General features: G+C 55.5%; 1 protein-coding gene across 2 annotated transcripts in view; it reads right to left on the bottom strand.

Annotated features, from left to right (window-relative positions):
• Gfra2 (GDNF family receptor alpha 2) overlaps nucleotides 1-12,837 on the bottom strand; it is an 81,293-nt gene extending 68,456 nt beyond the window's left edge. Inside the window, exons 1-3 of one of the 2 annotated variants that reach the window (XM_048801636.1) lie at nucleotides 12,538-12,837; nucleotides 10,620-10,934; nucleotides 4,890-4,973 (exon numbers count right to left, since the gene is read on the bottom strand). In XM_048801636.1, coding sequence (XP_048657593.1) covers nucleotides 4,890-4,973; nucleotides 10,620-10,761 — 226 coding nt within the window. In that variant the 5' untranslated portion in view covers nucleotides 10,762-10,934; nucleotides 12,538-12,837. Of the gene's footprint in view, nucleotides 1-4,889; nucleotides 4,974-10,619; nucleotides 11,379-12,537 lie in introns of those variants that run through there. The other variant, XM_015499528.2, reaches the window with a different exon arrangement.
• Nucleotides 12,838-13,498: the final 661 nt, after the last annotated feature.

Below are 13,498 nucleotides of genomic sequence, written 5' to 3'. Positions count from 1 at the left end.
AAGGTCAGGAAGGACAGTCTGGCTGTGTCCTGACTCACAGTGACAGTGATGTTGGAAGCAACCTCATGTCCTGCCCTCAACTTAAACATGGGAAGGGAGATTTCATGGACAAGAAGTGCCGAGGCACTGGACACCCCCAGCCCGGCACCCCTCAGAGGTCCACACCCCCTGCTGGCTCCAGGTCACCCTTGTAGAACTTCTCCCAGGGTGACCTCCTCTACCTGAGGATCTCTTATTTTTTCTCTGCCTTGTTCCACCCTCTCCTGCCTCTCCAGCTATATGCAAAGGGTCAGTCACAGGGTCAGCCTGAGGACAGGAGGGTCACTCAACTTCAACATCGACCCCTCCAGTCCCTCCAGATGAATTCCCACCTCTACAGCACACATGCAGCTGAGAGCATGACTGCTGTGGAGCCCAGTTCAGATTCCAACACACAGCGGGCTCGTTGCCGCATACATTCTCAGTGAGCGCCCTCTACCAGCCCTGTCCCTAGGGAGGGGCACAGGCCCATCACACAACGTAGGCACCCCTGGTGAGAAAAGCCACAGCAAGGCCCAAGAGCACACGCCCTACCACAGTATGGATCTTAAATGTCCTCCAAAGGCTCAAATGTTGAAGGCTTGGTCACCAGCCTGTGGCACTATTAGGAAGTCATGGAACCTTTAGGAGAAGGAGCCTCGTGGAAGGAAGTGAGGCCACTGGAGGTGCCCTTGAAGGGGACATCAGGACCCCAGCCCTTTCCTCTTTTTTTTCTACCCAGCCACCATGGGGTGGGCACGTCTGATCTACCACACAACTCCACTGTGACACTCTGCCACCACAAGCCCAAAAGCAAAGGGGCCAGGAGATCATGGACTAAAACCTCTGGGAGCCAAATGAACTTTTCCTCCACACAAGTTGTTTATCTCAGATATTTTGTCACAGCAACAGAAAGCTGACTAACATACCCCTAAGTGGCCAAGCCAGGGTTCACACCCAGGACTGTCTAGCTCCTGTTCCCATGTACCAGGTGCCACATTTAACACTCTAGATCATGTTCTCAAGAACCTCACTTCTTGTCCATGAAATCTCCCTTCCCATGTTTAAGTTGAGGGCAGGACATGAGGTTGCTTCCAACATCACTGTCACTGTGAGTCAGGACACAGCCAGACTGTCCTTCCTGACCTTGGCCTCAGGACTAGCTAACCCATGGCTGAACCCAGGGCCTGCCAGGTGGGCATTACACAAAGAGGAGGGGCAAGCCCTGGGTGTCTGGCAGCAAAGGGCATTGCAGGAATCCTGGCAGTTCCTTGCCAAAAGAATCCCAGTAGGACTTTCCAAGAAGCCCAAAGAGAAAGAGGGTGAGAGATGAAGAAGGACATACTCCAGGAGGCCCCCAAACATGGCCCCAAATTGAAGATAGGAGAAGATAAACAGATATAGGCAATTGGGCCCCAAAGAGACAACAGCCTCCATCCCTGGTACCCAGCTGCGGGTAACAGAGCCCAGAGGAGACCACAGACTCCACCTTGCGTCCCCCAACCTCTCCACACAGAGACAGTAGGGGGCAGTACTCAGTCGACTACAGGCAGGAGGAGCTTCCTGATGGGTCCCCTGCAATCCCACAGGACTACAGCTTCATACACCCAAAGCAGCAGTACAAGGTCTTAGGTCACCCAGGCAAGACCCCCCCGTCTGTGTGTTCCCCACAGGTGGGTGATAAACATGTCCAGATACTGATCTCTCGACCCAGAGGGAGCCAGACAGGGGCCGTGAGGGCCAGAGCTCTGAGCTGGTCTGCACACCCAACCACTCTGCCATTTTCTTTATGCCCTCAAGGGACAAAGTGTGGCAAGCACTGCTCTAAGCTCAGGTCTCCATCACCGGAAAGGAAACGTGAGCTCTAGAGCCAGGAAGTGACGTGCCCAAGGCTGCCAGGTGAGGTGGGGCAGAGACTGAGCTGCAATCCAGCCTCCTGGCTCCTGATCCCCCTTCTCTGTGCTCCCCACAATGGGCTGCTTAGTTTCCTGGTGGCAGGGCCTCCCCGCCCAGCTGTGCCCAAGTCTCCCCACACAGAGCCACCCACAGACCCAACTCTAGGGCTGCTATGGGTCCCAAAGAATCAACAGGGGCAGAGAGCAGGGATCATCACAGTACCCAAAACCCGGGCCTCGTGGTGGGGAGTGGTCCCAGAGCACAGAGGCCCAGAGCTTGTGGGGCCGTTATCTCTGGGCAACAAGTGCCAGGAAGCTGAGTCCGTGAGTGCACATCCCTCGTCTGTCCTGGCAGCCCCCTTATCCAAGAGCGTCACCCTCACGGGAAGCCGCAGGGGCCGGGCTGAGGTTGAGGACCTCGAGCTCCTGTACTCCGGGAGCCAAAGTTGTTTACTTATAGGAGTAAACCCAATGGCACCTGCCCACACCTGAGCAACAGGTAAGGGGAACCTGGGAGCCTTTGGGGTAACCAGGGTACCCCCACCACAGCATATATATGCCAACAATCCCCAAAGGACCAACCCAAGGTGGATTCCTATTCAAAGCTAATCAGGAGACTCAGAATGTCAGTCAGAAGGACCTCCATCAGTCCGTCATGGAGGATGGGCAAGACTTAGCACAGAGCTATCACAGTACCCACAGGCAGACCAAGATGGCAGCTTGTGCTGGGACCCCGCTGGGAGGCTATGATGGTGGGAGTCGAGGGCAGGGCGCTCCATGTAACTGACCAGCTTTGAGGTCTCCATTCCGTTCCCTACCACGTCCCAGCACTGCCAAGGCCCACTCTCTGGCTACTCTAGTTTGAATTTCAAATGTCACCAAAGGCCCATGTGTAGAAGGCTGGGTCCCAAGTTTGACACTAGTGGGAGGCAGTGGAAACTTTTAGGAGGGACCTCTTTAGGTCTTTAGGGCCCTGGGGGTATGCCCTGGGAGGAGACTGTGGGAATCCAGGCACTTCCTCGATTTTACCTCTGTCACAAAGTGAGTAGCTTTGTTCTGCCACATACTCCTGCCATGATATGCCACCACAGGCTCAACACAACAGGGCTAACCAACCATGGAATGAAAACTCTCAGGCAAAGTAAACCTTTTCTCTTTATAAGCTGATTATCTCAGGTATTCGATACAGTAATGGAGAGCTGACTAACATAGAGGCCAGTGCCTCACTTCTCACAAGGGTCCAGGGTTTCTCCCACCAAGGACATGCATACCTTCCTCATCTCTATCATTCTCAATGACCAGGCATTCTCAATGGGAGAGGCTGTCACCTCAAGGGAGCAAGGTTTGTTCTTGGGTAGACAAAAAAAAAAGTAGATATTATAGTGGTTTGTGGTCACCCAAAACTCAATCTTCTGTAACAAAATTTTGCTTCTTGGTACTTAATTTCTCTAGCTAGGGAGAATCAGCTTTTCTCCTTAGGGAAGTCATATGTGGGAAGGGGATTGAAAAACATTATCCTAGAAAGTTCTTCATTTGAAGGACTTAGGATCCCAGTGGAGAGTCCTCTGCTCACAGTATGGAGCAATGACTGGTCCCCACCCCAGGACATTTGCAATGTCTGGAGATGTTTTTGGTTGCCACAACTTGAGGATATTACTGTATTGAGTGAGTAGAGACCAGGGAAGATGCTAGACATCCAGCACACAGGACAGAAGTCAGGCCAAAGTGTTGACTGTGCTACTGTTGAGAACCCTGGAGAGATAAGAACCTCAGAAGACTTCAAAGACAGCTACAGAAGCTCCTGTGAGACCTGAGGCCTGTAGCTCCCAGAGACCCTCAGAAACCCCTGAGAACAAGCCCTGCGCTGGCCATCCAAGCACAAATGGCTCTTGGAAGAGGCACCTCCCCCAAAAGCAGCCCCAAAACGGAAGTCCCCCTCAGTGCCTGAGCAGGGCAGGCTGCCCTGGGCCCAGGTCTCTAACTTGACAGGTGTTCACGAGGCCAAGAAGGAACCATGAAGCTCATCGGCTCCGGGCCTGGCCTGGGATGCAAAGCTAGAGCCAACATGGGCTCTCACTCCCCAGGGCAGCATGGGGTGGGGGACAGCCCAGGGCCACAGATGCCTCAGGGAGGGAAAACCCAGAACAGACCAGAGAACAGTAACCTCAATAATATGGGTGAGTCTCCCTTATCTGAAATGCGTAGCGCCAGGAGAGCTTTGGCTTTCAGATCCTTGTTTGGATTCTGGAATATCTGCATCTATGTAATGAGATGTCTTGGGAATGGGACCCAAACACAAAATTCACTTACATTTCATAGGTATCTATACACACAGCCTGAGAGTAACTGTATGCACTGTTTGTAGTGTGCTTGAACTTTGAGACCCAGCCCAAGAGGACAGTGTGGAATTTTCCACTGTGGTATCATGTCAGTCCTCAAAAAATTTTGGATTTGGGAGCATTTCAGATTTGGGATTTGGGATTTGGGGATTAAGGATGCTTAACTTGTACCAACCTAACAACTCCTAAATGCTCACACAAGCCCTGCAGCACTTTCCAATCCTCACTCACTCAGACGTCAACACAGTCCAACCAGGTAGGTGCTGTCACTCTCCTCACTTCACACCTGAGGAGACTGAGGCACAGAGAGGTAGAGCAACTTGACCAAGGAGAAGAGCTCCAAAGCTGAAAATTGGAATGAAGGAACCAAGGCACAACGGGTGACAAAACAGGAGAGTGACATCAGGATTCAGATTCAAGACCTGCCCATGGCAGCCACCATGCTAGGCAAGATCCTCAAATGCTGCCCTCCAGACCACCAGCGAGGGAGGTGAGCCACATAGCCGTCTTTACAGACCAGGAATCCAGGTTCAGGGACAGTCAGGGTCATGCTGATGAGGAACACAGCCAGGGGAGCCCAGGACTCCTACATCCAGGCCCAGAGCTCCAGGGCCACCTCCCAGCAAGGGCCACTTACCTGAGAAGATTGAAGCAAGCCTGAAGATGTCCGAGAGGCGGGAGGTCACTGGCTCGTAGGGTGAGGCTTCGTAGAACTCCTCACCTGGAAGAGAGAACAGCATCAGACCCAGGCGCTCCTGTCCACAGCACTTCCGGTGCCTAAACCCTGTCCAAGGACATTCCACCATGAGGGCTAGTGGAACTGGGGAGACAGGCAGCCCTCCCTGAGTGAAAAGGGCTGTGCAGGCCAGTTAGAAATGAAGCCTTCAACGTGTCAGTGGGCACATTATTTCTCTCCAAGGGTGGACCCTCCCCCAGAGCAGGCAGCACTGCCCGGCACTCCTCTCCTGTGATCTCCCCTCTCAGCCAGCCCTCTCTGAAGGACTTCCAAATGCACTGGAAAGAAGGACAAAGGAAGTCAGACAATGATCCACAGAAGGCCAAGCACAAATCATAAAATCTGAAGCCAACGGTTCAGTACCACTTCCTCATTTCACAAGAGAGGGTTCTGGGGTGGCCCAGAGAGGCAAAACCAACTGCCTGAGGTCACACGGCTTCTTATGGAAGAGCTACAACTAGAATCCAGTCTCTCTTGGCCCTCACTGTGGATCTGTCCACGTCACTCAGGAGGACAGAATTTCCTCTTTCCTTCCCCTGAGGTCATCAGAAGCATCTGGCTGGAGGGGCTGAAGGTTGTTGGGGGGAGGCCTGACTCCCTGCTCCTGTCAGCTTGATTCCCCCTCCCCGCCACCAGCTGCCACCCCCTTAGACCTTTCCTCAGGCTTCAGGGTGCAGAGAGCTCAGGAGTGGAAGACATGCCAGGAGATAAATGGCACCGGGCTGCCCCGGAGACCCCACCACCTCACGGGAATCCTGCAGCCTCTGCCAGTGCCTCACAGGAAGCAAATACCCTCGGGAGGCCTGGGCAGGGAGGAGAAATCGATGCACACTCATTCAGACTGTGCGTGCGGTGAGGGGCAGCAGGTAGGGGCAGCCCACAGCTCACACACTGCCCCCCCCCACCTGGCCCAGTGCCACAGGCAGGCACCCCCTGCCCATGGAGAGCCCAGGTGGGGCAGCATCCAGGGGCCACCTACTACCCACCCAGAAGAGGGGCCTGGGAATGGTCCTATAGGAGGAGGCCACTCTGAGGCCAGGACGGGAGGTGCAGCTAGCCCCGTGTAGAGAGCCACTGCTGAGTCCCCAGGCTCCCAGGAGAGGGCACAGGGCCAGCACAAGGAGGAAGCACCCCCCACCTCTGGTGAAGCAGCCTCTGCCTGCAGCTCACCCCAGAGGAGCACCCCGCATGCTGGACAACACTAGCACACGCAGTGGGTTTCCTCTGGAATCACGGCCTGACCCTATCCAGTCAGCTTGCTCTCCATGGACCCTGTCCAGTCCCCACCCACTGGGCTTTCAGCCTATCAGCAGCCTGCATGATCTCCATGTCCTCCCCCACCCAGGGAACTCCCAGTGGAGGGGCCGGCAGCCATGGTTGTGCACTGAGGCCAACCAGAGAAGAGCTCAGAAGTCCCTTTTATAATTAAAGTCACTGTGCCTCCCACGTGCCACTCCCCAGAATGTGCTTTCCACACCTTCACTCACTCCCTCCTCTTCACTACTCTGTGAGCTAGACACTATTGCCCCCTCTATTGCACTGACAAGGAACAAAGGACACAGGCATCCAGCAACTTGCCCAAGGTTGCTAATGCCATGCAGCTGGTAAGCAGCAGATCCAGGCTTCAAACCCAGGTAGGTGGCTCCAGAAGCCAAGGGCATCACCACCATGCACACAGCCTCCAAATGACAGCGTTACTGAGACCAGGGGCTCTTAACTAGCACTGATGGTGCACTCTCTGTATCTGGGGACGGGTCAACCAGCAGCCTTGACTAAAGGGCATCCCTGAGAGAAACAGCCTCCCCCAGGTCCAGTTTGGAGGGCCATCTTCTTCAAGTCCATTCATTTAAGTTGCCTGTTCCTACAGCAGAATGCACCAGTGGGAAATCCCAGGCCTGGGCCACCGATGTCAGATCCTGGGAACAGACACACAGAAGAGCCCTCTGCTCTTCACGATCAAAGGATCCGACACCTTGGATCTCAGTATTGCCTTCGGAAAAGGCAAGAACCTGGTTTCAAACTCCCACGCCACCAACAGGGACAGCCCCACTGTGTAAATACTGGAGGTGGTAATGACAGAGAGGAAAGAGGCAGCAGGCCATGCCATCTCCCCCAGGGCAGTGGGAAAAGACCTGGAGAAGGGCCAGGGACCCTGGGTCCAAACCTGGGTTCCACGACCACCTCACTGTGGCTGCCAATCAAGGGGTGGCCCAAGCCATGTCCAGGTCCTCTGCAGTTCAGACTCCAGGAGCTCTGAGGCCATCCCTTCAGAGGCCACATGCCTGCCACAACCTGCTCCCCTTCCTCCACTGCCACCGCCAGCTGTCCCCACAGGCTGAGGGCCTTGGCCAGGTACCGCGAGCTCAGCCCAGATAGAGGAAAAAGGCAGAGCAAAGGCCTGTGGGCTCCACCCATCCACACGGCCCAGAAGCCTGGAATCCACTGGAATCAGAAGGAAATACAACCTACACACACACCTCCCCTCTCTCTGGAGAGTCTTGCCCTCCCCTCAGCCCAGGCCCAAGCAAGCAGGCGACTAAGTGTTCCTAAGGAGCAGGGAGGAGGTTCTTCCCCAGGGAGACCTCTCTACCCCAGCTGGGACCAGTTGACTCTCAGGTAGATTCTGTCACTCAGAGGGACATGTGAATGACTTATTCAAAAGCCTCTTGGCTTCCCCTGTCAACCCCGCCCAGAATGATATCTAGCCCGAGACCCAAAAGGGGGTGGCACCCCCTGGGGAGAGGAGGCAGGCTTCTGAGGAAGGGGACAAGTTGGAGGTGCTTTTCTGGATGGGTCCCAAGGAAAATCTGTCAGGGTGGACACAGGACAGGAGCCAGAGCTCCTGCAGGGCCACCATCCTCTGAGGCACACACTAGGTACTTGACAGACGGTCATTGAGTAAATGAACAAAATCACTACCTCAAGGTCCAGAACCAGAGACGGCCACCTGCAGTGAGACATTCCCAGGTCTAAAGGGTCCTGAAGACCCCACAGCAGCACAAAGCGCAGTGCACCAGCATCGCGCCCACCACTCTCACGACACGAGGAATGCCTCACTCTCCAGGCTCCAAAAGCACCGGCCTCCCAAAGCCTGTGAAGGCGTTGAAGTCCAAGAGAGCCACTGAGACAAGCAGGGCCATTTGTGCTAAAAGCACCAGGAGGTCCCCATGCTCTTCCGGCAGCAGTGCTTCCGTCCCCTCCTCTGTCCACTCTGCGACCCCAGCACATCCACCCAACCAGCTGCCCACGGTCCTCTAGGTTGAAAGTGAAGGCTGCCAGCAAGAAAACAGGAAGCAAAGCCACTCTACTGTTCCAGAACCAGGAGTCTTCCTTCCAGAGTCGGGTTCTGGGTAAACAGTTCCTTGTCTCGTGCACACAGGGGACGTGCCATAGGTCAGCAGTCCCTCTTTGCTTCCTCTAGTTCCAGGGATCGAGGTTGCTAGGGAGAAGTGACCGCTGATGCATGAGGAATTATTCTGTGGTTAATGACAGTGATATTATTCATAGCTGTATGCACTTCCTATTCCAGCGTTCAGAGTACACCTGAGCCCTCTTAGAGGCCACTCAGGGATCCCTTTTTCTCCAGCCACCACACATGCACCTGGAATCCTCCTTCTCTTCCTGAACCCAGAGGGAGCTCCTTCCAGAGCTAAGGCTAGTTCCTGGCCCTGGGCCGACCCCCTGCACCCTTCGGGGAGACCCTCCTGTCTCCACAACTACAGTCTTACCCAAAATTTAAATTCCACCCTCTCCCAACTTTAAAATGTATGTACACATACACGGGTACATAGGTATAAATACACCAAAAATCCACACCAAAAATCTGAAAAAAAGTTGTCCACCCCTGTTCCCATCCATGAGCTAACCAGGCTCCTGCCTGCAGCATCCACCTAAGAAGCCTACCCCAAGGGTGGCAGAGACAATGCACCCACCTGACCTAAAGTGTGTGCCACTGTTGACAGTCCTTCCTTCTGACAATGAGCCCCTGCATGCCTTCCCACTGGTCCTCTGACTTCTCCCCTGAGGCCTTCTCAATTGCCCTTGAAGAGTTCCCTTCTTTGAAAGTCAATGGTCCAATGGCCTCAGGACTCTGCCACTGCCCTCCTCCCACCATGGTTGCCCCTACTCCCTGGGTTCCAATGAGTGCGGGAAGCTGATATCCACTCCTAAGTCTCTCTCCAGCCCCACTGCCTCTGCACTCCAGATCTGCCTGTGTGTGGGAATGGCCAACGAGAGAGACACGTGCCCCAAATAAACTCACCACCCCCACCGCCTTCCTCTGACTCAAGTCCTTTGCTTCTGAGGAGCCCATCACCCACCCATTTGGCCAAGACTGGAAACCAGGTGCCCCCTCAAGTTCTCTCTTCCCTCCCCCTCTCAAGGGCAATCTGTGGCGGAGACCTGTTGATCCTACCTTCCGAAAAGCTGTGCCTCCCTCCTCCCCTTTGTTGCTGCTGTGGCGCTCCCTCACATTATTCCTGGCCTGTGTCTCATATGGCTCCTGAACAGTCCTTACCAAACCTTTGGTGACTCTCCTCACCAAAACCACAGAAGCACAGACCTGGTCATCCAGCGGTCTTCCTCCAAACCTTGTGGGGTCCCCTGCTGCCCCAGGTCTATCAGATCTCGTGCTCCCTGCCCCTCCTTCTCCCCACCCTCCCCGTGCCCCCCTCTACCTTGTCCCATCACGTCAGTTCTGCATGGGGTGCAGACTCTCATCGGGGTCCTGCCCGTGCTGCTCCCTCCACCCACCCACCCCACTCCTCCTACACCTTCCCTTTGTAACCCTGACGCACTCTTCATTCTCCGCTTGGAGGCTGCCTCTCCCAGGAGGCCCTTTAGATTTTGTAATAGGGTGAGATGCCCTCCAAGGTGCTACCTCTGCACCCTGTGACTTCCCGACACAGAAGCCCCCCCACCCCTGACCATGAGCTCGGTGAAGGCGGAGGCCACACCAGCTTTCTCCATGACTCCCACACCCAGCAGGCAGTAACTCTCCAGTGTTCTCCGGTGTTCCATGTACTGCTGAATTAACAAGTTAAATTCCAGTCAAACCTGCCCCCTAAAACGCATGCAACTTCCTCACATTCAGGTATGGAGCAAATAAGGGGTGTCACTGAGGGGGGGCTCTCAGGTTCTGCCTTCAGCAGTCTTGCCAAGGGACGTAGGGCCTGCTGCCCACACCGGCCTGGAGACCTGGAGAAGCTATGGAAGTGGCCATGAGGTCCAGAAGCCCCATGAAGGCCAACCTCCTGGGAACAAGGCTCTGGGCCTAGCAGCAGGGGAGGTGACAGGGAAGTGGCAGGCCAGGCAACATGTGACTCACCGTGCCCCTCTCCTGGTTGTCACTTCTTCATCCTGGCACCTCTCACCTCAACTTCTCACTGAAAAGGGGCCACTGCACACTGTCCTTGCTTGAGTCCCCCATCCTGCCCTTCCTCTGTCCCTCCAGCTCCCCGTTCTCTTCCACCTCCTCCTCCGCTGGCACCCTTGCCCTCCTACGTGGGGTGCCTACTTCCTCTGAGGTCTCCGCTCTACTGGTGGGCAGACACAGGGTGGGCCCACTGGTCCTTCACCAAGCCCCCGAGTCCCTGGCCCACCACACGCCCTCCCTGGGGCCCAGGGCCTCACCTTCGGTCAGCCCCAGGTGGATGCTCCAGTAGATCTGCAGGCACTGCAGCTCCTTCTTCATGCCGCGCTTGCAGCGGCAGTCATAGAGCGGGCTCTCCTGCAAGACCTCCAGGGCCGCCTGGCACTCCCGGTTGGCCAGCATGGTGTTGCGGTCCCGGCCGGCCAGGCACTGCCGCAGCGTGCGGTAGCGGGAGCTGCAGTTGGATTCCGCCGCACACAGCTCATTGGCCCGGACACAGTCCACTGGGGGACGCCAGCCGTGGAGCTCGGGGCCCTGCAGGGAGGAAGGGCTGGCCAAAGAGCGGAGGGTCTCGTCTGGTTGGTGGGGAGGGAAGACAAGCATGAATGAAGGCCACCACAATCTCTGACTCGACATGCAGGCCTGGACTTGGGCCCTCCTGGGGACCGCTGGCCCATCTACACCAAAGCACACCAAGGCCAACTCAGCGGAACAGCCCTCCTCAGACCCAAGGGTTTCAGGCCATTATTCTCCCTGGCTCCAGGGTGGGCACTGTGTTCTTCCTCAGCACAGGCCTTGGGCCTGGGAGCCAGGCTCAGGACCAAAGGCAGTCCAAGACGCCACAGATCCAGAAAGACTGTCACCACGTGGGCTTGTTGGGGTGCAGAGGAATCTCACCTGAACTTCACCCAGGACCCCTACAAACTTCTAGCCACAGGCCCATCCAAGCACTGTGCTAAGCCTGGAAAGTACCAGAAAGTCATGACTCTCAGAACCTCTCGGGGCCTTATCCACACTCTGGGGTTCAGCACCCCCATCTTACTCTAGGGAAACTGAGGCCCCAGAAGGGAGACACCAACTCCAGATCACACACAGAAGTAGGAACGGCCCCTCTGACACTAGTCTCCTCACTCTGAGTTGCTAGACTTTTGTGAGAAGCGAGAATAGACCAGCCTAACTAACCCTGTGGTGGAGGCTGTCCAAGGAAGAGCACCCCCTTTGGACCCAGCGCCCCAAAGCTTCCAGTCCAACTTCCAACCAGACAGAGGTCTGAAAACCTCCCTGCCACTATCAATATCCACCCCACCCCTCCGAAAGAACAGGCTAGGTGAGCCAAGGAGCAACCCATCCCTCCGCTCCCCTGCCCCACACCTGCCTCTGCCACCTCTATCTCTGCTTCTCTCGCTCTCTGCCTCCTCGCAGCCTCATCACCTTCTCTCTTGGAGTACCAGGCTTTCTCACCTCCTTCTCTCTCTCTCTTGCCTTTCTTTCCTCTCCTCCCCTCATTCCCCTGAAGCCCTCTCCACTTCTTTTATTTTTTTTTGTCTTCCTTTCAAAAACCAAATAATAAATCAATTGAAAAAAGGATGAAACTTCCCTCCTTCAGGCCCTGACTGGCAGATTGAGCCTTGCTTCTACAAAACTGAACCACCACCCATCAGTCCACCCTCTGTCCCTATCCCCAGTGCCCTCATATGGGAGGAAACTGGGGAAGAAGATTTAGAGGTAACAGGCAGGGAGAGGCTGGCCTGTCCCTTTCAAAACCAACCTTCCAAAATGGTTCCCTCCATTTGTGGACATCTTCCCACCTCCCTGTCCTTGCTGCCCCTAACTCCAGACTCTGCCCCCAGAAAAGCCCTATACCATGGTCAGAGCCACCACTGCTTTTTCCAAGGCCCAAAGAATAATTTTGGAGGCTTCTCCACTCCTTTCCACCCCAAAATATAATAAAATCCTGGGTCATGCCCCCCCCCACCTCAGAATACCGCAGAATCCCCCATCCCTGCCCAAAGCAGCCACTCTCCCAGCCTTCCCCCTAGGAGGCCCTGATCAGGGGGGGGAGCTATTGCAGGGGGACAGCGACACCTAGAGGCAGATCTCTGCACAGCAAGCCTGTCACTCCCCAGAGCCAAGAGAGAAAAGGAATCACTCCCAGAGGACCAGGATCAGGAGGCCTACCCCATAAGGAGACAGCGGAGGAGAGGAACAGGGGCAGGCAGGGCTGCAGAAGGCCTTAGGGACCCGAGCAAAAGATGCTTCCTTCTCACACTGACCACACCTCAGCCCCAGAAACGGAAGAGCTGTGGCCACACTGAGACAAGAACCTAACAGAAGAAGCCAGTGCAGAGTGGGAGGTACAGCAGCGGGATCAGCCCAGGCACCAGCTGGAGACGTGTCCTCCACACCAGCTGAGGTGGCATCTTTCCTTCTCAGCTTCAGCAGATTCCTACTTCCTTGAGCGGGACCCGGGTGCCTCTGGGCCACTAGGAGCAGCTGAGCCAACCCCACCACCACCACCCGTACCTGCTGCCCCCTCCTGGCCTGGGGTCTCCACTGACTTTTCCCCAGTGTTCCAGTGGGTGGTTCATCTTTCACCTGACTACACCGCCCCAGGGGTACTAAGAATGGGGCGTCCTGGTATCCTCAGCCTTCAGTCAGCTCAGAATCCGCAGCAAGCTTAAAAATCAGTATATTAGTCTCAGGAACTGGGACACTAAGAACACGCACCCCACCTGTCCTGCATGTGGGGCCACAAGCCACAATGAATGGTCTCTACACAATCCTAGGGAGGTTCCCATTCCAAAAGCAAGGGCTTTCCCCACTCTACCAACTGGCCCCTGGGATGGGGCAGGGGCACATTCTGCAAAGGACTGATCCTTTCACCAACTGTCCCTTATTCTTCACGACCCCCAGAACCAACCAAGCCCAGCCAGAGAAGGGAACTGGGGCCACCCAGAACCTTCCGCCAGGAATCTTAGGAGAAGAAAGGGCAGAGGTATCCTGGGGATGTCTCAAAACCCTAGATGGGGGAAAGTGGGATCCATCAAGAGATATGTGGAGCAGCTTCCAGAAACATGGGGGGATCAAGAGACCACACATCTGACCTCCTAAATTCAATGTCCCCCAAAAGAGCCAGATA

The sequence above is a fragment of the Marmota marmota genome, unplaced genomic scaffold (genome assembly GCF_001458135.2).
Source record: "Marmota marmota marmota unplaced genomic scaffold, marMar, whole genome shotgun sequence".
NCBI classification, from domain to species: domain Eukaryota; kingdom Metazoa; phylum Chordata; class Mammalia; order Rodentia; family Sciuridae; genus Marmota; species Marmota marmota.
Note: the sequence above shows the minus strand (reverse complement) of the source record. Positions and strands in the feature narration are given on the sequence as shown.